Source organism: Elephas maximus, chromosome 19 (genome assembly GCF_024166365.1).
Source record: "Elephas maximus indicus isolate mEleMax1 chromosome 19, mEleMax1 primary haplotype, whole genome shotgun sequence".
Taxonomy (NCBI): domain Eukaryota; kingdom Metazoa; phylum Chordata; class Mammalia; order Proboscidea; family Elephantidae; genus Elephas; species Elephas maximus.
The window spans coordinates 52,711,166-52,731,822 of NC_064837.1; the positions used below are offsets into that span (position 1 = coordinate 52,711,166).

Genomic DNA, 20,657 nt, shown 5'->3' on the forward strand with positions numbered 1-20,657 from the left:
CCAGAGCCTCTGGTCTTTTTCTCTGGTCGCAGCTCACCCCGGCTGCCAGCAGCCGAGGCTACAGCAAGCCCCAACCCCTGGTGGGCATCTATTGCCCCCTAGCGGGGCCTGACACACCATGCCCTAGACCACTATCAGAAATAGGATCTCAGGCCCCTTTGATTTAGGCACAGACAGCTCAATCCTGCTAGACTGTGCCTAGGTGCCTCCAGCAAGCTGACTGGCTAAACTGATGAGCCAGAGGCAGCAGACTTTCCCTTAACTCCTTGCCTCTAACTCCAGCCAGGACAGGGCCATGACATTCAAACCCTCCTCTCTCCCCTCCCTTTTATAAAGGTGGTGATCATAACCCTCAAGTCCTGGGAGGGAGGAAAAAAACAAAAAAAAATCCAAACCACTACTGTGGAGTCAGTTCTGACTCATGGTGACCCCACGTGTTACAGAGTAGAACTGCTCTATAGGATTTTCTTGGCTGTAATCTTTATGGAAGCAAATGCCAGGCCTTTCTTCCATAGTGCCACTGAGTGGGCTTGAACCATCCAATAGTCTTTAGTTTAGTAGACAAATGCAAATTGTTTGCATCACCCAGGGACTTGAGGGAGGAAAAGGCTATGTTTTTTAACTTTCTGTTGGGAAGGCACCAATATGATATGGTGGCATAAAGATGGGATTTAGCATCAGAAAGATCAAAATTCAAACTCTGTGTTGTTGCTTACTTGCTGTGTGACCTTGAACAGGTTACTGAACTTCTCTGAGTCTCATTTTCCTCATCTGGAAACTGGGGGCAATAGTACCTTCTTACATAATACTCCCCACATGTCTCTAAGTTTGTTGTGCTGTGGTGGCTTGCCTGTTGCCATGATGCTGAAAGCTATGCCACTGCTGTTTCAAATACCAGCAGGGTCACCCATGTTGGGCAGGTTTCAATGAAGCTTCCAGAAAAGACAGACTAAGAAAAATGACCTGGCAATCTACTTCTGAAAAGATTGGCCAGTGAAAAAACCTTATGTAAGTCATTATCAAAGCAGGAAAGAAAGAAAAGACCAAAATGGATGTCAGAAGAGACTCTGAAAGTTGCTCTTGAACATCGAGTAGCTAAAGCGAATAGAAGAAATGATGAAGTAAAAGAGTTGAACAGAAGATTTCAAAGGACAGCTCGAGAAGACAAAATAAACTATTATAATGAAATGTGCAGAGACATGAAGTTGGAAAACCAAAAGGGAAGAATATGCTCGGAATTTCTCAAGCTGAAAGAAATGAAGAAAAGATTCAAGCCTCAAGTTGCAATATTGAAGGATTCTATGGGGAAAATATTGAACAATGCAGAAGGTGAAAGGAATACACCAAGTCACTGTACCAAAAAGTTCAGCCATTTTAGGAGGCAGCATATGATCAAGAATCAATGGTATTGAAGGAAGAAGTCCAAGCTGTACTGAAGGCATTGGTGAAAAACAAGGCTCCAGGAATTGACAGAATACCAATTGAGATGTTTCAACAAATGGATGCAGTGCTGGAAGTGCTCACTCTTCTAAGTCAAGAAATTTGGAACGCAGCTACCTGGCCAACTGACTGGAAGAGATCCACATTTGTGCCCGTTCCAAAGAAAGGTGTTAACAGAATGGGGAAATTATCAAAAAATGTTAATACCATACCCATGTAAAATTTTGCTGAAGATAATTCAAAAACCGTTGCAGCAGTACATCGACAGGGAACTGCCAGAAATGCAAGCCAGATTCAGAAAAGGAGGTAGAATGAGGAATGTCATTACTGATGTCAGATGTACCTTGGCTGAAAGCAGAGAATACCAGAAAGATGTTTATCTGTGTTCTATTGGCTCTGCAAAGGCATTCAACTATATGGATCATAACAAATTGTGGATAACATTGTGAAGTGTGAGAATTCCAGAACACTTAATTGTGCTCCTACAGAATCTCTACATAGACCAAGAGGCAGTCATCTGAACAGAACAAGGGAATACTGCATGGTTTAAAATCAAGAAAGGTGTGCATCAGGGTTGTATCCTTTCATCATACCTCTTCAGTCTCTATGGTGAGCAAATAATCTAAGAAGCTGGACTGTATGAAGAAGAACATGGCATCAGGATTTGTGGAAGACTTATTAACGACTTGCAATATGCAGGTGACACAGCCTTGTTTGCCGAAAGCGTAGACTTGAAGCACTTCCTGATGAATGTCAAAGACTACAGCCTTCAGTATGGATTACACCTCAACATAAAGAAAACAAAAATCCTCACAACTGGACCAATAAACAATGCCATGATAAATAGAGAAAAGATTGAACTTGTCATGGATTTCATTTTTCTTGGATCCACAATCAACGGCCATGGAAGCAGCAGTCAAGAAATCAAATGACATATTGCATTGGGCAAATCTGCTACAAAAGACCTCTTTAAAGTGTTGAAAAGCAAAGATGTCACCTTGAAGACTACGGTGTTCCTGATGCAAGCCATGGTATTTTCAACACCTCACATGCATGTGAAAGCTGGACAGTAAAATAAGGAAGACCAAAGAAGAATTGATGCCTTTGAATTATGGTGTTGGCAAAGAATATTGAATATACCATGGACTGCCAGAGGAAAAACAAGTCTGTCTTAGAAGTACAGCCAGAATGCTCCTTGGAAGCAAGAATGGCGTGACTTCATCTCATGTAATTTGGACATGTTATCAGAAGGAACCAGTCCCTAGAGAAAGACATCATGCTTGGTAAAGTAGAAGGTCATCAAAAAAGAGGAAGACCCTCAATGAGATGGATTGACACAGTAGCTGCAACAATGGGCTGAAACATAGCAATGATTTGGAGGATGGTGCAGGACTGGGCAGTGTTTCCTTCTGTTGTACAAAGGGTCGCCGAGTCGAAAATGACTTGAGGGCACCTAACAACAACAACACATAGTATTCATGGAGTATGAAGCCTCTCACTGTGGGTGACTCCTCCTCAGTGCTCAAATAAACAGATGCTGTTAATATTCCAAAACTGCCAAAAGGATGTTGAGGGTCACCCCAGGTTTACTCAAATTGCTTTCTAGAACCTGGATCACTCATTACCAAAAGATTGGCTTGAGTAAGAAAATAAGAAGGTATAAGAAGGATCATGATAGGCGGAGGAAGGCGTTTTGATTTTCACCTCCGTTGAGTAAGAAAGAGCAACAAGTCATCTGAAGCTACCATCCCTGGAGAAATTTGTTTCTATTTTCTGGAGGTCTGTGCAGCGCCAGAGGGTGTGGCTTTATTTTAGGAGCTCTCACGGAAGTTCTTACTAGGGAACAACATTAATAACTGGCTTTTGTAAACAGAGACTTAATTGAAGGAGAAGGTGAAAACATGCCAGAGTGGGGGAGCTGGCAAAGGCACGGAGAGTGGGGCAGGCGGGAGTCCCATGTTATCATGTTTCCAAATTTTAATTTATTAAGAGACTATGGTAGCATAAGGAGCCCTGGTGGTGCAGCAGTTAAGCACTCAGCTAACCAAAATGTTGGCTGTTCGAACCCATCCATTGGCCCCGCAGGAGAAAGACCTAGCGATCTGCTCCTAGGCAGGTTACAGCTTAGGAAACCCAATGGGGCAGTTCTACTCTGTCACATGGGGTCACTATGAGTTGAAAATTGATTCAATGGCACCTAACCACAACATGGTAGCACCAGTCATGATTTGATTCAGCAGTTCATACTTTCCCATGTCATTACCTCCTTGCTCTCCGGTCTCTTCCCACTTTGTCCTCTCGTCACCTGTACTGTCTTCTGTGTTCCCTACGTCTCTACACCCACCAAACATTCCTCTCTTTCTGCGCCCCACCTGCACCCAGTCTTAGCAAGGCAAGACTTGGGACTAGGAGGCTGTGATCCTGTAGGCCAAGGCACCATGATCCACTGGATAAGCTCTTTCTTCCAACTACAAATGACAGAGACAATGTCCTCTGCCTCTGATTTTCTCTTGCCAGGAGGCCATACTTTTCCAAGGGTCTCTAAAAAGTAACTCATTTTTTCATTTCCAGGTTGAACTCGACTGTACTGCCTCCCCTAAAATTTCATCCTCTCCTCCCACTGCAGTTGCCTCTAAGTCATTGCCTGGGAAAACCAACCTGTTGTGTTAATTCTGATTCATAGCAACCCTATAGGCAGAGTGGAACTGCCCCAAAGAGTTTCCAAGGAGCAGCTGGGAGACTCAAACTGCTGACCTTTTAGTTAGCAGCTGAGCTCTTAACCACTGCTCCACCAGGGCACCCCTGGGAAAACAGCAGGTAGGAAATCTGAGAGAGAGAGAGAATTTTAGAAGAATAAGAAGGCAAAGCAGGAAAAGCTCAGCCTTAGGAAACAGCATTTGCTGTGTTTGTTTTCCCGTCTGTCACGTCTTGCTTGGATCTACGGGGCGATGACCCTGTCTGGTCCAGGCCATGCACCCACCTCAGGGGTGTGCTTCTTCTTCTGTTTTTTGATCCGCTGCCTTTGCATGAAAGTCTTCAGAGTCAGAATGCACAGCGATGCCATTTGTCAGCTGGTTTATGTGTTCTTTGTCCAGTTCTTCCAAAGAAATTACCCTGCCGTGGCTCTAGAGAGGAGGAAGACAGCAAGGGTGGGCGGGGGGTAGGAGAGCAGCCCCTGGGCTGGGAAGCCAGTGTCACCGGCCTCCCAGGCTACCCTTCACCCATTCCTGGGCTCAGGACCTCCTGCTGTCCTATCCCTGTTCACACAAGCCCAGCTGGCCCACTTACAGTGAAATGATGGAGCGTGAAGAGAGCTCAGGGGGTCACTGAGTGGCATTTTGTGGATAAAGTACCTAAAGTTTCAGAGAAGTGACTTGTTCACATGGCTGGTGAGTGTGAGTCCTGGAAGTGCCCCTTCCACACCCCAGGCCTGTGCCCTGATGTCTCTGCAGAAAGTTGGGGAACATTTTATGAGCCATGAAGGCAGTTGAGTGTGACCATTCAGAGCCCAGGCTTTGCATCCTGACTTCTCCTCGTACTGGCATATGACCTTGGGCAGCTCACTTCCCAGATTCCGCATCTGTAAAATGGGAATCATAAGATCTGTGATGATGATGATGATAACAGCCTGGAAGGCTTGCTGTGACAGTTCAGTGAGGAGTGCCTGAGATGCAATGGTACCTGCACAACGGAAGCACACCTTCTTTGACAGACCCATGTGAGCGCCTACTGTATGCCAGGCCCTGAGCTACAGCAGTAAGTGACCCAGACTGGTCCCACCCCCATGGAGCCTGCATTGTCCTGCTCAATAAGTGTTCTTCGTGAGACCGAGAAGAAGGGTTAGTTCATTTTGTCTCCCAGGGCTCCCTCCTTCTGGGTTCTATTTTCTGTTTATGTCCAGTAGACTCTTGGTGGGTTCCAGAACAGACTTATCATTCCTAACATGGCCTGTAGGTACCAAGATGCTAGCATGGGGTGGGTGACCCGGTCAGCCTCTGCATGTGTTGAAGAGTCACCCCTTGTGGCTGAGTTGAGCAAAAAGTCCATGAGCCTAAGGGTATTTGTTGTTACAGGATGGAGTTTGAGCCTCCCTGCTTAGTGAGTTCTTCCCATGTATCCTACTCCTGTACCAAAAGAAAATACTGGTCCTCGAGAAGCACACAGTTTATTTATTTTGCATAGTAAAGAGTAGTCTATGTTTTTAAGGGTGATTTTATTCCTCCAGGAACCCCTGTAATTTGTTCAGCTTCCTATTGGTATATCTGACTGTCTCCAGCCCAAAGGGTTAGGGGTGGTGGGGTCATTAGGAGCCAGGATAGTGAGACTCATTGCCCTGTTATCTGCTCAATGGGGATGAATGAGGGAGCCCAGCAGCCAAAGGTGTCACACCCTGGGAATGACCCTTGGTTCTCCTGCTCCTGACTTGAAACCTATGGAAACTTCTAGAAGCAGCTGAAGAAAAACCACATTCCTATGCCATCTTCACAAATCTTGGTACGCTCGAGTCCATTGTTGTGCCACTGTTTATTTTGAGTGCCTTCCAACCTAGGGGGCTCATCTCCCAGCACTATAATGGACAATATTCTGTTGTTATCCCCAAGTTTTCATTGGCTGATTTTCGGAAATAGATCTCCAGCCTTTCTTCCTAGTCTGTCTTAGTTTGGAAGTTCTGCTGAAACTTGTCCACCGTGGGTGACCCTGCTGGTATTTGAAATACCTGTGGCATCGGTTCCAGCCTCACAGGTACAACCTTATATGAAAAAAACCAATAGAATTACATAAATTCATAAAATAAAAGATTGGAAGGAAATCCCAAGCCTTTGCAAATCCATAGATTCACGGAAACAGACGTGTTTACACAAGCATTTGGCTTTTCCCTGAGTTACGCATCCGTTAAAAATCAAGTTCTCATATCACAAGTTCTGCCTTTTCAAATGTGACCAACATGTTCTCCTTTGCTTCGAGGCCAGTTTTCACAAAGCAATCACATTTTTACTCCTTCTCAAGAGTTCCTGCGTGCACCATGGCGACGGAGAACAGCAGAGCTGTGTTGAGATGGGGGTGGGGTACGGGGAGCATTAGGTCCACACTCTAGTATCTTACTCCTGCATGGCACCCCAGAGCAAGACTGGTTCAAATTTATCCTTCAGTCAAATGACACATTCTGTCCGTCCTGAACTCTCAAGTCACTTACGATTGGTCAAAATTCCAAAAACTTAATCTGTGACTGTCCGGAAGTCTTGTAGGCCAAGATGTTAACCGTAGTTATATAGAAAGGAAAGGCTGAAAGAAAACAAAGGTAACTGAAGAAGTTAGCAAGGTAGAAGATGACATTGGGAAATAGATTTTAAAGAAATTTTAAATAAGTAAATGATCCGCTGGGCTGTTTTTGCAATTCTTCTGTAAGTCTAAAATGATGTCAAAACAAAAAGTTAAAACATTATTTAAATGAAAGGTTAAAATAAATCTGGGGTCAAAAATTAAAAGTAAAAAAATGAAATAATATAAGGATGTAAAATAAATTAAAACAGACAGTTGACATTTTTAGAGGGTAAGAAATAAAAATCAAGGCCAAAAATTATAAAAGTTAAAGGGAGGAAGTGAAAATAACTAGAACAGGGGAGTTTAAAAGGTAAGAATAAAAAGAAATACAATGTAGAAAATAAACCACATGAGAAAATTAAAAAAAACCCAGTGCCGTCGAGTCGATTCCGACTCATAGCGACCCTACAGGACAGAGTAGAACTGCCCCATAGAGTTTCCAAGGAGCACCTGGCGGATTTGAACTGCCTACCCCTTGGTTAGCAGCCGTAGCACTTAACCACTACGCCACCAGGGTTTCCAAATGGATAATTTAAAAGGAAGATGTCTTAGTTATCTAATGCTGCCATAACAGAAATACCACAAGTGGATGGCTTTAACAAATAGAAATTTATTCTTTCACAGTCTAGGAGGCTAGAAGTCCAAATTCAGGGTGCCAGATCCAAGGGAAGGCCTTCTCTCTCTGTCAGCTCTGGGAGAAGGCCCTTGTCATCAATCTTTCCAGGTCCAGGAGCTTCTCCATGCAGGGAGCCGGGTCCAAAGGACAGCTATGCTGCTAGTGCTTCTTTCTGGGTGGTATGAGGTCCCCATGTATCCCTGCTCATTTCTTTTATATCCGGAAAGAGATTGGCTCAAAACACAACCTAACTTTATAGACTGAGTCCTGCCTCATCAACACAACTGCCACTAATCCCATTTCATTAACATCATAGAGGTAGGATTGACAACACATTGGAAAATCACATCAGATGACAAAATGGTGGACAGCATCACACAATACTGGGAATCATGGCCTACCCAAGTTGACAGATGTTTTGGGGAGACAACAATTCAGTCCACTACAGAAGATACACAAATAAAAGACAGGAGAGTCAAATTACAGAGGTAAAAATGTAAAATAACATGGTAATTCAGAGCAACACAAACCAGAGCAAAATGGCATATTTAAAAGTCCAGAAATTCAAAGTTATGAGTTATTTTTTAAGTAAAGAAAAATATATTCTAAATAGAGATGAAGACAAAGTATAGGAAAAGGAGTTTCTAGCAGGCTCTGTTGAGCTGAAGTAGCATCTCCCAGCTGGGGCTTTTGGGGGAAGGAAGTGGCATGTTGCTCTTCACAGTCCCACAGGACCCCCACTGGGCCCTAGTCAGGACTTATCAGGCCACCAGGACAGCTGTCCTGGGAATGCACAGCTGAGGGTCCTAGTGGACCCCGGTGAGTGAAGGCCACAGCCCTGACCTCCAGACAGGCTCGTGGAGCTTGAACCTGAGGGAATCATGACACCCAGTCAAGAGTTGTCTTTGCTGTGCAGTGCCATGTGATTGAAGAGCCACTTACCTCCCTGTGGCTCATTTTCCTCGTGGCAAATGCCCAGCCAATGCCCTCCCTCTCCTGTGTGGTACTACCCTCTTCATTAAAAAAAAAAAAAAATTCTAGTCAGCTGTGTTTATTTTTTAATGAAGTAGAAGGAGCCCTTGACTGGGAATAATAACAAGCCAGGCTTGCTGGATCTGCCCCATCGGGTGGTTTTGAATATGGACTGAAGTGCCGTTCATGTTGCCATAGAGTCATTCCGACTCATAGAGGTGACATTAGTGAATTAAAAGCACACATAAATGTAAATAACGCTTTGGCAGGGATGGAGTTGTTGGGGATGAGGTGGGGTTAGGAGAGGCAGAGATCCTGCCTGCAATGAGCTGGGAAGGGGCACCTTCCTCTCCCTGCCCCCTGCCGCCCACCCCAAGCACTCCTGGGGATTCGCTTAGGTCCCTCAGCTCAACATCATAGCTCTCATCCTCCCATCTTCCTTCTGCAGGTGATCCTTGAGCCAGGATGGCTGAGCCCCGCCAGGAGTTCAACGTGATGGAAGACCATGCTGAGACATATGAGTTGGGAGAGAGGAAAGACCTCCCCTCTCAGGAAGGCTACGCTCTGCTGCAAGACCACGAGGGGGATGCCGACCGTGGCCTGAAAGGTTAGTGGACCACCCTGCATACCAGGTCCAGGGCACCTTGGAAATCACAGTCAACCCACTTGCTTTGGATAGGGTTGGCAGATGGGTTCACATCCAGATTTTTAAAGGCGTTTTAAATAGCTCCATTGTGTCAAATTGTCATGCCAGTGAAACCTCACTCATTTGGATGGGCCAAGATAACTGAAGTGTGAGGCTATTTGAAAATTTGCCTTTCCAAAGGAGAGTTTGCCAGAAGAGTGAATGTAGTATGGCAAAGGTAATAGGGGGCTTGTCAACCCAATCAATACAGGCTGTGCTCTCGAGGCTTTAGCCACGCCTGTTGATCTGCAAATCGGCAACTTACCTTAGCATGCAAAATACGTGGCTTGTTATCGATGCAAAATACATTATTTTTACCTCTTCCTTAAATCAGGCCTTGTGGTTTTTGGGTGCCCTCAAGTCCATTCCAACTCCCAGCAGTCCCATGTGACAGAGTAGAACTGCCCCATAGGGTTTCCTAGGCTGTCATCTCTACCGCAGCAGATCATCCGGTCTTTTCTCCTACACGGTAGCTACTGGGTTCAAACCACCGACATTTCGGTTAGTGGCCCAGTGCTTAACCATTGCACCACCAAATCAGACCTGTCTGGTAGGTAGCTCTGGGATTCTTCACATACTTAAATTAATAAACTGCATCAACTTCTAAATATTCTATAATTCAGTCGTTTGGCCAGATCGGTGTGGGCTCTTCCCCTCCCCTTCCAAACCACTGTGTTGTATTTCACTGTCTGACCACCATGTTTGGGAACCCCGTGTAGAGCACATAGAAGCCGCTTTGCTGTGCCTCAGGGCCAGCCTCTGGGTCAATGCAGAGAGCAAGGCCCATTGTATTTACAGGCAAGGTAGCCTGGTTTAAAAATTAAGTTAAAAACATATATTGTACAATCTAAAAAATAACTACCCAGTGTTCTTCAAAAGTATTGAGGTCGTGAAAACAAAGAAAGACTATGGAACTATCCCAGATTGGAAGAGACTACGGAGCCATAATAACTAAATGCAGTGTGGATCCGGGACTGGATCCTGACCTCTAGAAAGGACATTAGTGGGACATGGGTCAAGTTTGAATAAGGTCTGTAAATTAATTGTTAAAATTGTATCAAGATCATTGAGCTAAGGTGATGTAAGATGTTAACATTTAAGGACCTTGGGTAAAGGGCATGAGAAAACTCTTTGTACAATTTTTACAACATTTTTGGGGTCTGAAATTGTTTAAAAATTAAATATATGTATATTTATATATATATATGCGTCCAAAACCAAAATCCACTGCTGTCGAGTCGATTCCGACTCATAGCGACCCATAGGGTCTCCAAAGCCGTAAATCTCCATGGAAGCAGACTGCCATATCTTTCTACGGAGAAACCACTGGTAGGTTCGAACCCCCGACCTTTCAGTTAGTAGTCGATTGCTTTAACCACTGGGCCACCAGGGCTCCTTATATATATACATACATATATATTTGCAACAAATATTCCATAATAATGTCGATATTAATAATAGGGAAAACTGGAAGTGAGGTGTATGGGAACTTTCTGTTCTATCTTTTTAACTTTCTGTAAATAATTATTTTAAAATAAAAAATCCCTTTTAAAAAAAAAAGTTATTTTTATCACCCTTTTTTTTCTTTTTAATTGTACTTTAGATGAAGGTTTACAGAGCAAATTAGTTTCTCATTAAACAGTTAATATACATGTCATTTTGTGACATTGGTTACCAACCCCACGGCATGTCAACAGGCTCCCCTTCTCCACACTGGATTCCCCATTACCATCTTTCCTGTCCCCTCCTGCCTTCCCGCCCTTGCCCCTGAGCTGGTGTGCCCATTTAGTCTCGTTTTGTTTTATGGGCCTGTCTAATCTTTGGCCGAAGGGTATCACCCTTACTTTTTAAAAGGGAAATGAAATTTAATTTGTAAAGTAAGAACAAGTTTACCGAGTTATTTTGTGCTTCAGTGTTTCCTGAAGTGTATTTGTTAAAACCATTCAGTTCTTTAACATAAAACATGATCAGAAGTTGTACGCTAAGAGATTATATATATGTATGTGTGTATATGTATGTATATACACATACATATGACAAAGTTTATATTGCTAACCTTTTTTGAAACTGCTGTGAAAGAAAAGCATTTTAGGATCATTTGTTTATGCAAAGAATAGACTTCCCAAGAAAGCAAGTGATACCTAAGAGATCTTCATCATTCTTATCAAATTAGCTCTTGCTACTGGGGATTTTTGGAAACCCTGGTGGTATAGTGGTTAAGTGCTACGTCTGCTAACCGAAAGGTTGGCAGTTTGAATCCACCAGGCGCTGCTTGGAAACTCTGGGGCAGTTCTACTCTGTCCTATAGGGTCGCTATGAGTCGAAATCGACTCGACGGCAACAGGTTTGGTTTTGGTTTACTGGGGATTTGGAAACCCTGGTGGTGTAGTGGTTAAGAGTTCAGCTGTTAACCAAAAGGTCAGCAGTTCAAATCCACCAGGCACTTCTTGGAAACTCTACAGGGCAGTTCTACTCTGTCCTATAGACTCACTATGAGTCAGAATCGACTTGAGAACAACGGGTTTGGATTTTTCGGTACCGCAGATTTAGAACGAGTTATTTTTATATGGGGAGTGTTGGATTTGACTTGGCAGCAGTGCCGTTTTTATTAGCAAGATTTTAGATAAGTGACAGAAGTCTATTTTGAATACGAACAAGAAACAACATGTTATAGAACAGACAGGATGTAAGTGGATGCTGAAAGTTGGAATAGGGCTGATAAAGCCAGAGAGAGCTGGAAAGTAGGTGAAAGTTGGTTAGCTGATAAAATAATGGACGCTAACGAATTAAGGGAGTCCCTGAGTGGCACAAACAGTTAAGCACTCAGTTACTAACCGGAAGATTGGTGGTTCAAATTCACCCAGAGGTACCTCAGAAGAAAGGCCTGGCCACATACTTCTAAAAGATCAGTCATTGAAAACCCTATGGAGCACAGTTCTACTCTGATGCACATGGAGTCACCATGAGTCCTAACAGAGCCAACGGCAACAGTATTTTTTTTTTTTAATGAATTAGTAGGTGTTAAGAGGTTAATTTGTAATGTAACAGGAATAATGTAAATGATGAGAACTGCAAATGATGAGGGGTGTTCAGGGACGAGCGTGCTTGGGGCACCCTTCATGCCCATATACTCCTGTACCTTGGCAGTCAAGGCTACTACTGACACAAACCCGGGAGACTGTCTGCATGATGCTTCGTCACCAATTGTCCCAGGCCTTCTTGAGGCAGTTTGCAGGTTTCCTTACCTCTTTCTCTGCAAGCTCCAGGATTAGAGAGCTGTGTGGCTGCTGAAGCTTGTTGAGAATTCATCGTTCTTATGCTGGATGGGCACGGCAGAGCCAGAGGTTGAGGGTCTGTGTTTTGGCAAAGGGTGTCTGATCTCGCAGTGGACTTAACACCAGTTGCCTGTGCACAGAATCAGCCCCTGGACCTGAAACTGACTCTAAGGCTGTTTCCCAGCCCAGGTAGAGAGGCTTTCGTGGAGCCCTCCCAGAGCCTCCCTGAGTTGTTATCTCTGGCTCGCACTCCTGGGTTTGGGTGTAGTGGGGACCCCGGGAGATCAGAGCCTATGGCAACTCTGGGTCTTGCTCAGGACACAGCTCATGTCCACTTCAGATAACCATCCCCCGTACTCTTGTGCTTCTCCTTGTCTTAAAGACATTTTCAGCACCTTCTTTACCCACAACTTGGCCTTCTCTCGCCCTCCATCCTTTGGTGCCCCAGGATGGGTCCTCCTCCTGCAGTCACTAGCTCTGGAATGTCCTCCAGCCTCACAGTTGTGGCTTTGCCCAGGCATAACGACACCTGAATCTCCAGCTCAGGCAACCTGTCCCCTTCACCCATGGGACATCTTCCCTGAATGTCCCAGCCACCCTTGAAACCCAACAAATCAAAACCGTGCTCTGTGCTCCCCACTCCCTGGCCCATTCCTGGTTTGTCCACTGCCATCAGTGGCACCACCATCAACTAGTCAACAGATGGCCTGGTCAGCCCTTCATCACACTCTGCGCAACACCCTGGGGATCTTACCCTCCATCATCCTGACCTAGACCTTCTCACCACAAACCTTGATTGTGCAACAACAGCAGCGCTCTTGGCCTTCACACCCTCCCCCCTTCACCCGGTCGTCCACCAACAGAAAAAAAGCCACTCCTTAAAGCTGGGGTCAGCCAACTATGGCCCACAGGCCAGATCTGGCCTCCAGCCTGCTTGTGTTCAACTCTTGAGCTGAGAGTGGGTTTTACTTTCTCATATGATTGGGGGAAAAAATCAAAAGAAGAATAATATTTCATGACACATGACAATTATGAAATTCAAACTTCAGTGTCCATAAATAAAGTTTTATTGGAACACAGCCATGCTCATTTGTTTCTGTATGTCTGTGGTTGCTTTCATGCTACAATAGCACAGTTGAGTAGTTGCAACAGAGACCTATGAGCCACAAAGCCTAAAAATTTACTCCCTGGTCCTTTGCAGAAAGAATGTGTTAACCTCTGCCTTCAGGCATTTATTTTGACAAATCGAGCCCTGCTGTGGGCAAGGCTGGGGCCAGGCAGTGCGGAGAATATAGAACAAAGTTCTACATCTCCAGGAGTTTATAGGCTTGGGACCAGGATGAAAAAGATAGCAAACAATGCCGTTGGTGCAGTAGAGGACGAGTACCAGGGAGGAGTTTGGGCAGTAACGATCAGAACAATCTTCAGGGCAGACACGAGTTTGACCAGGAATCTGGGAGGCAGGTGGGTGGTTCAGATGGGGAGAATGAGTGCATCCAACGGCTGGAAGCCAGGAAGATCCCAAACTGTTTAGAGGTCCTGAGAAGATGGCTTTGAGAATAGAAGGCTAGCAAAATGGTGGTATTTTGTATAAAGACATAGTTTTAAAAGCACATAAAATTAACATAGGAAAGGTGAGGCAGGAGGAGGAGCAGGTAGGAAGAGACAGACGGGGACTAGTTCAGGGCTCACCCATGAGGTCAGTGAATGAGGATGGGCATATCCACAAGTGTGCCAGGGCCTGAGGACCTGAGCTCTAGAGGGAAGTCAGGACTCAGGGGACAGTCTGGGGGAACTCAGCAGAGAGATGTTGGGTGACGTGGTGGGGAGGATGGCTTCTCAGAGGGGGCGTGAAGGAGCAAGCAGAGAGTGGAAGTCAGAGCTTCCAGCAAGTCCCACAAATTGAAGAGTGGGAGGAGGAAGAGAAGCATCATCAACGTACCCAAATCCGCCCATCAGGGCTAGACAGAACCTTCCAGACCCATCCCTCCCCCATCACTTACCGAAGCTTCGACACCAGGAAATATGTCTGACTACATATAGAAAGGAGCCCCCAAATAGAGGTGTCAACGAGATACAGAGATTTATTTCATCTCACATAATGGAAGTCCGGAGGTTAATAGTTGGGGCTGCACTGAGGCTCCATGTTGTTTGGAGGTGGGGTGGTGCTCAGTCCCCTCCTGTCTTTGTCTTCTGTCCTGAGCATGTGGCTTCCATCTTCAAGGTGTCTCATGGTTCAGAAAGGCAGCTGGAAAAGGAGGAAGGAGGATGGGCACAAAGAAAGCTCCTCCCAGCTGAGTTGGCCTTCTTTACCAATGTTTCCTGGATGTCCACTCCTATGGCTTCCTCTAATGTCTCATCACCCACCTCTGCCTGCACAGGAGGTTGGAAGAGCTGGCCCTTTAACTGGGCACAGCGCCATCCCGAATCAAGCGAGGGCTATGGAACTGTGAAGGGTAGGGACAAAGGACACTACGTAGCCCCAAAGGGGTGTTTGTAATTTCCAAAAGTCCCCGTGTGCTTAGTGAGGTGTTCATTTCGTGTGAATTGTGACTACAAAGTGATGCTTGACTTTCCCAGTGGCATCACTAGGGTTGGTGTCACCCAGAACGGTAACTCATGGTTTCACCGCCCCCTACCCAGTGGACCTCCTCCCATACCAGACCATACAGAATCCTTGGTAATATTTTTTGTACTAATGTTACTCGTAAATTGTAATTCCCAAATATCATCCCTTCTTTTCCTTTAATTATTACTTCAGCCTCAAAAAAGTTATTGGTATAGGTTTGAAAATACTAATTGCCACAATGTTGTAGCTAAAACACCAGAAAATTTGACAAAACCAGTGACCGTAACACCGCCAGCGACAATGAAAACGACAGTGTGCCCATAGCGCCTGCGGAGGAAACCACTTGATTCAAAGCGTGGTTGTAATTGGGTGATAATGACAGCTCTGGCCAGAGGGCATTAGAAGGTTCAAAAAGTAAGCTAGCGTAGCGTTTTAGCCTTGGAAGTATATCGTTACATGTAAGCTGGGCTAACGAAAAATGTTTTTGTTGCTATAATTAACTACAGGGATATTTTTATAAAAAATAATAAATTTCTGCTGAAACACTGCACAAAAGTTTTATAGATTTTGGTGTCACCTCTCTGACAATGTCATCTGGTGCAGTTCACACCCTCCATACCCCCTTAATGATGCCAACTTTTCCTTAGATGGCCAGAGCCCATTGGTCCATCTGGTTCAATAGTTAGCTACCTGCCCCGAGCCCCTAGGGACTCCCAGTCAACATCTGCATCACTATCACCGCCTCCATTATCAACACCATCAAAAAAAAAAAAAAAAATACTCAAGTTCCTGTTGGTTAGCAATGCTATAATATTGGGCCCTTTAACCAAGGTGGCATAATAATGACTGCAATAATAATGGTAATTGCTACCGTTTACTCATGGCTTCTCACACACCAGGCACAGTACTAAGTGCTTTAAATAAGCTTTAAGTGGTTTCGTGCTCACAGCAGCCCTGTGAAAGGTTAGGTTAGATAACTTGCCCAGAGTCCCACAGGATTTGAGCTTCCACCTGCCTGACTCCAGGGGCTGCAATCTATACCCCTGCCTTCCACACTTCAGTCTAAGCCATGAATTGAACCGTAAATAGCAGAGGAAACCCATTCAACCAAAGCGTGCATGAAGAGCGAGGAGTCTGTCACACAGCGGTGAGTGAGTCCATTGGGCAGCGATCTGAGGGGTGTTGACCTGGTGGATGAGATGCCACCTGGAAGACTGGAGAGGACTTCCTGAGTACACGGGGCTGCTTTGGAGAAGAGAGAGGGCGGGACTGGGCCTGGGAGACAAAGGATGGAGGGTAGAGAGGTGAGGAGAGGATAGGGAAGACCAGGTACAGGAGAGGTGAAGCAAAGGAGGTGAAGGGAAAGTCCTGGCAAAGAGCTCAGAAAATGACAGGACCTCTTCATGTTACCATCTAACCATCCATATATCCACCCGTCCATCCATCCATCCATCCATCCATCCATCCATCCATCCATCCATCCATCCATCCATCCATCCATCCACCCATCCATCCATCCGTCCAATCATCCAGTCACCATCCATCCATCCACCCATCCACCCGTCCAATCATCCGGTCACCATCCACCCATCCACCCATCCATTCACCCACCCACCCACCCATCCATCCATCCATCCATCCATCCATCCATCCATCCATCCATCCATCCATCCATCCATCCATCCATCCATCCATCCATCCATCCATCCATCCATCCATCCATCCATCCATCCATCCATCCATCCATCCATCCATCCATCCATCCATCCATCCATCCATCCATCCATCCATCCATCCATCCATCCATCCATCCATCCATCCATCCATCCATCCATCCATCCATCCAGTTATCCATCCCTCCATCTAGGTGGAATAGTTTGAGCCATGACTTACTGTGAGGATCTCCTGAAGATAGTCCAGGTAGGACTGAGCTGGAGGGGGAAGCCCAGGGTTACCCCCCAAAATGCTTGCCTCCTTCACATCCATGGGAACTGGATCCACAAGTATAAATCCTTGTGCTTTGCAATGCATTTCTGCTGACGTTCACTCATGGAATCCTTCCAACAGGCCCAGCAGGAGGCAGGTAGAGTCAATATCATCTCACCATTTTATAAATGAGGAAACTGAGAGGCAAGTTCAAGACTAGAAAGAAGTAGAATTGGGACTTGAACCCAGACATCTTGACCCTGTGTCCTGTGCTCACTAGACTAACTCCCACTTCCTGTTAGGAGACCTTCAGAAGGACACTCTTTAGCCAGCCCTGGCCCTGCACTGGTACAGGTGGACACTTGAGTCTTCTGCTCTGTGTGTTCGACCTTTCTCCCTGCATTAGATTGCGTGCTCTTGGTGGCATTTTGATTCCTTCCAACCACTTGACTCTACACAGTGGATTCTCAAGCAGTACTGACCTGAATTTTAAGACCTTGACTTGCCCAGCCCTTGGATACTAAATGAAGCATTAGTAGCCCCATAAAATGACCAGGATGGATTGATCCCCAGTGGCCAGGGTGCCACAGGGGAAGGGACAGTTCAGTGCTTGCATGAGAAGGAGGTAGATTTCGTTAAGCCAACAAAAGCCGCCTTACCAATGACATGCATGGTGGAGAGTGTGGATGTCATCTTTAGGCCTCTCTTACCCAGGCTTCTGAATGTACAGTTTTCTTGTAGACAGCCACAGCTGACATTTCAAATGTGACTCACAGCGTGTTTATCAATGCTTGGAGATCTTTCTATGAAAGGGGTCTCGTGAAGCCCAGACATGCATCCAAGTGTACCTTTAGCAGTAGGCACAGGGCCTGCCCTGAGCGGATTCCTTCTCAAAAGAAGGAGTTGGATCACCTAGTGTATTTCCAGGTGTCTGTTTGTCATTAATGAGAGACTTAATATCTCCAGTAAGGAAAGACAGAGCAGCAGGTTCAAGCACGGCTGAGCTTGCTGGTACCTGCTACTAACTGTCAATATAATATAGCCTCTGCCTCAATGGGAACCACTAGTAGATTAAAAGGCAATTTCTCCTCTCACCCAGCAGCAAACTCACATCACCTGCGTCTTTGCCCGATGGCTCTGGTTTGGGGGCATGGTTTTGTTGGGGGGGGATGAGATCAGTTCCCTTTGTGGCCGTTTTATCCATCTGGGCTCCACAATGGGTGATTTTCAGCTCCAAAAGACGTTGCTCCCCGAGTTCCTCCTGAGGTCAAAAGGATGGGTGGGGAGAGGCAGCCATTCTGAGGGGCTCACTGTGTATGTTCCAGAATCTCCCCTGCAGACCCCTGCCGATGATGGATCCGAGGAAGCAGGCTCTGAAGCCTCTGCTAAGAGCACTCCGACAGCCGAAGGTGGGGCCTCCCTCCTCTCATTGCTTCATTCAAACAGCTCCCTCCATGCGTCCAGCCTGTGCTTAGCTGTGCTTTGAGTCCATACGTGCCGCCCTTCCTGGCTGCGTTTGCTGCTGCCTCCTGCTCTGGCCCAAAGATGTGCTTGTTCTGCTTTGCAGGCCAGGAGTCAGGCCCCAGAGTGTTGCAGGAACGCAGCCCAGCTTTCCTGCCACGCTCCTTGGTGCCAGGTGTGGGCACCTTCCATGGTGTCTGTGCTTTGGAGGCAGCTACCCCTGAAGAGGCTGGGATTCCCAGCAGAGCAGGCCCCAAGCACAGTTCTACAATGCTTTCTGTTCCGTCTCAATCGTCCTTCCAAAATTCCCTCAGAAGCCCCCACCTTGCTCTTCTTTCATGATCCACCAGGTCTCAGAGCAGCATTTTGGATAAAGGGAGAGGCAGGTCAGTGCATGTGTCCAAGCCTACACTTTCAGGACAGGTCTTGGTCTGGTATCTTTCGTTTCTTGGGCCCTGAGCTTGTCCTGGGCCTCTGGACTTTGACCGTGGTGTTTGTTCAGCCCTTCTTCTAATCTGTCCTCTCTGTACATTTGCTGTCTGGGTCATTATAAATTTCCTCATGTATTTCCTGAAGGGTTTCTTCATCCTGATTTTGACCATCTTCTCTTGCTTCCCATCTGCATCAATCAAGACTGAGTTTGGCTGCAGATAACAGAAAACTCAACTAACTGTAGCATATATATGAAGAAATTTATTTGTCTCACACAGTAAGATGTCTGGACTTAGGCAGTAGCTCCCCAGTGTCATTGATGCTCTTCTATCTTTTATCTTCTACCACCCTTAGTGGGTTGGATTGTTGCCTCATGGTTACAAGATGGCTGCTGCACTTTCAGACATCACATCTGCCTTCTAAGCAGGAAGAAAGTAGCAAAGCAAAGTGGCCAAAAGAGCCCTGACAACCAAGTATGCCCTCCCCCCGACCACCCTTTTTTTTTGGAAAGCAAGAGTTTTCCTGCAAACCTTTCTAGGCAGACTTCTACTTAATGTCTTATTGGCCAAAACTGGCTCTCATGTCCAGCCCTGGCTGCAAGGGAGGCTGAGATATTGAGCATTTTGCTTTTCAGCCTCTTCAGTACAAGAAGTCAATGGAGAAGGGAGTTGAGAATGGCTTTTGAGTAACCAGTCTGCTGTCTCTGCCCCTCCATTTGTCCCTCCCTGAGAAGGTTCAAGGTTCCATTCTCAGCACTTCTCCAGGCCCCGCTCATTACTTTGGGTGCTGTGTCACAGGGTGAGAACCGGGCCCCAGCACTTCCCCAAGCTTCCACCTTGGGGTTAATTCAGAAAGTGACTGTCAAGTACGGCCTATTGCTTGGTGTAATGGTGCATCCATGGAGGATGTAGCAGGCATGGCTCTTCCCCAGAGGTTCTTCTTAGCTTGGAGAGGAGAATATCAGGTCAAATTCTCTTTGCTCTCCTTCTTAAAGCAGGTGACACAAGACGTTTCCTGGTGATCTTTTTAGGACAGTTTTGCAAGTTGCCTACTGCTCTGAGAAAGTCCCCAAGCCCCAGTTCCAGATCTCGTGCCAGCCTCCCCATTCAGGTTTTCCAGTGCTGCCATTGGCATTATTCTGGAGGAAGACTCTTCCAACCAAGACTCACCGCCCTCTGGACCGCAGACATCCAAGAGCTTTGCTCCCACCCCACAAGGAGGGGCCCTGCTGGGGCCGGGCTCTGCCTGCCTGCTCCACCTGCATCCGAGACGACCGTAATTAAAGCGGACTTCAGTTAATGAAATTGATTTGGGCCCTTGGAAAGCTGCCAAAGCTGACAACTCCTATGATTGCCAGGAATGGCCTGGGAGTGTGCCAGGGCATTGCTCAGGGAGAAATCTGGTTTGCAAGTGTTCACCCCGGTGAGAGACTGACAGCAACTCCTGGCGGGAGATCTTCCTTCACCTTCCTGCCTCTACTGTGAAGGTGGACCCATTGCAGGCCTGGTGCCAAGTGTCTGACTCTGGACAGGACTACACGTGTTCACTGCCATCCAGGGGACTTTGTGCTTCCGAACCACGGGTCATGGGTTCTGGGTGGGATGGGGGTCAGAGCTGTAAGAAATCTTGGCGGTCACCTGGAGGTGACACTCCCATTTTGCAGATGAGGAAACTCAGACCTAGAGAGGCCAAAGGACTTGCCCAAAGCCTCACAGCAAAGCCATGCACTCTCAGCCCTAACCTGAGTTCTTGCACTGCCTTAGAGCCAGTTCCATCCTCCTGCTTGGCCTTAAAATCAAACGGCTGTGCACAGTCAGCTGGTTTTCAGTCTTTCTTCGTAAAAAATGCCTGGGACCATCCTCAGCAGTCTCTCTGGCTGCAGCGGTTCCGGTGCCGTGGGGTCTGCCCCCAGGTTTCCTGACAGATGGGCTGGGCATTTCACGAGCCTGTGCCGCTCAA

At 46.3% G+C, this 20,657-nt stretch overlaps 1 protein-coding gene across 16 annotated transcripts in view; it reads left to right on the top strand.

Moving 5' to 3' along the window:
• The window catches only part of MAPT (microtubule associated protein tau), a 129,745-nt gene that overhangs the window by 60,726 nt on the left and 48,362 nt on the right, over positions 1 to 20,657 (top strand). For 13 of the 16 annotated variants that reach the window (XM_049861625.1, XM_049861628.1, XM_049861630.1 and 10 more), the window contains 2 exons: positions 8,799 to 8,957; positions 18,131 to 18,214. In XM_049861625.1, coding sequence (XP_049717582.1) covers positions 8,816 to 8,957; positions 18,131 to 18,214 — 226 coding nt within the window. In that variant the 5' untranslated portion in view covers positions 8,799 to 8,815. The remainder of the gene's footprint in view (positions 1 to 8,798; positions 8,958 to 18,130; positions 18,215 to 20,657) is intronic. The other 3 variants (XM_049861629.1, XM_049861637.1, XM_049861639.1) reach the window with 1 other exon arrangement.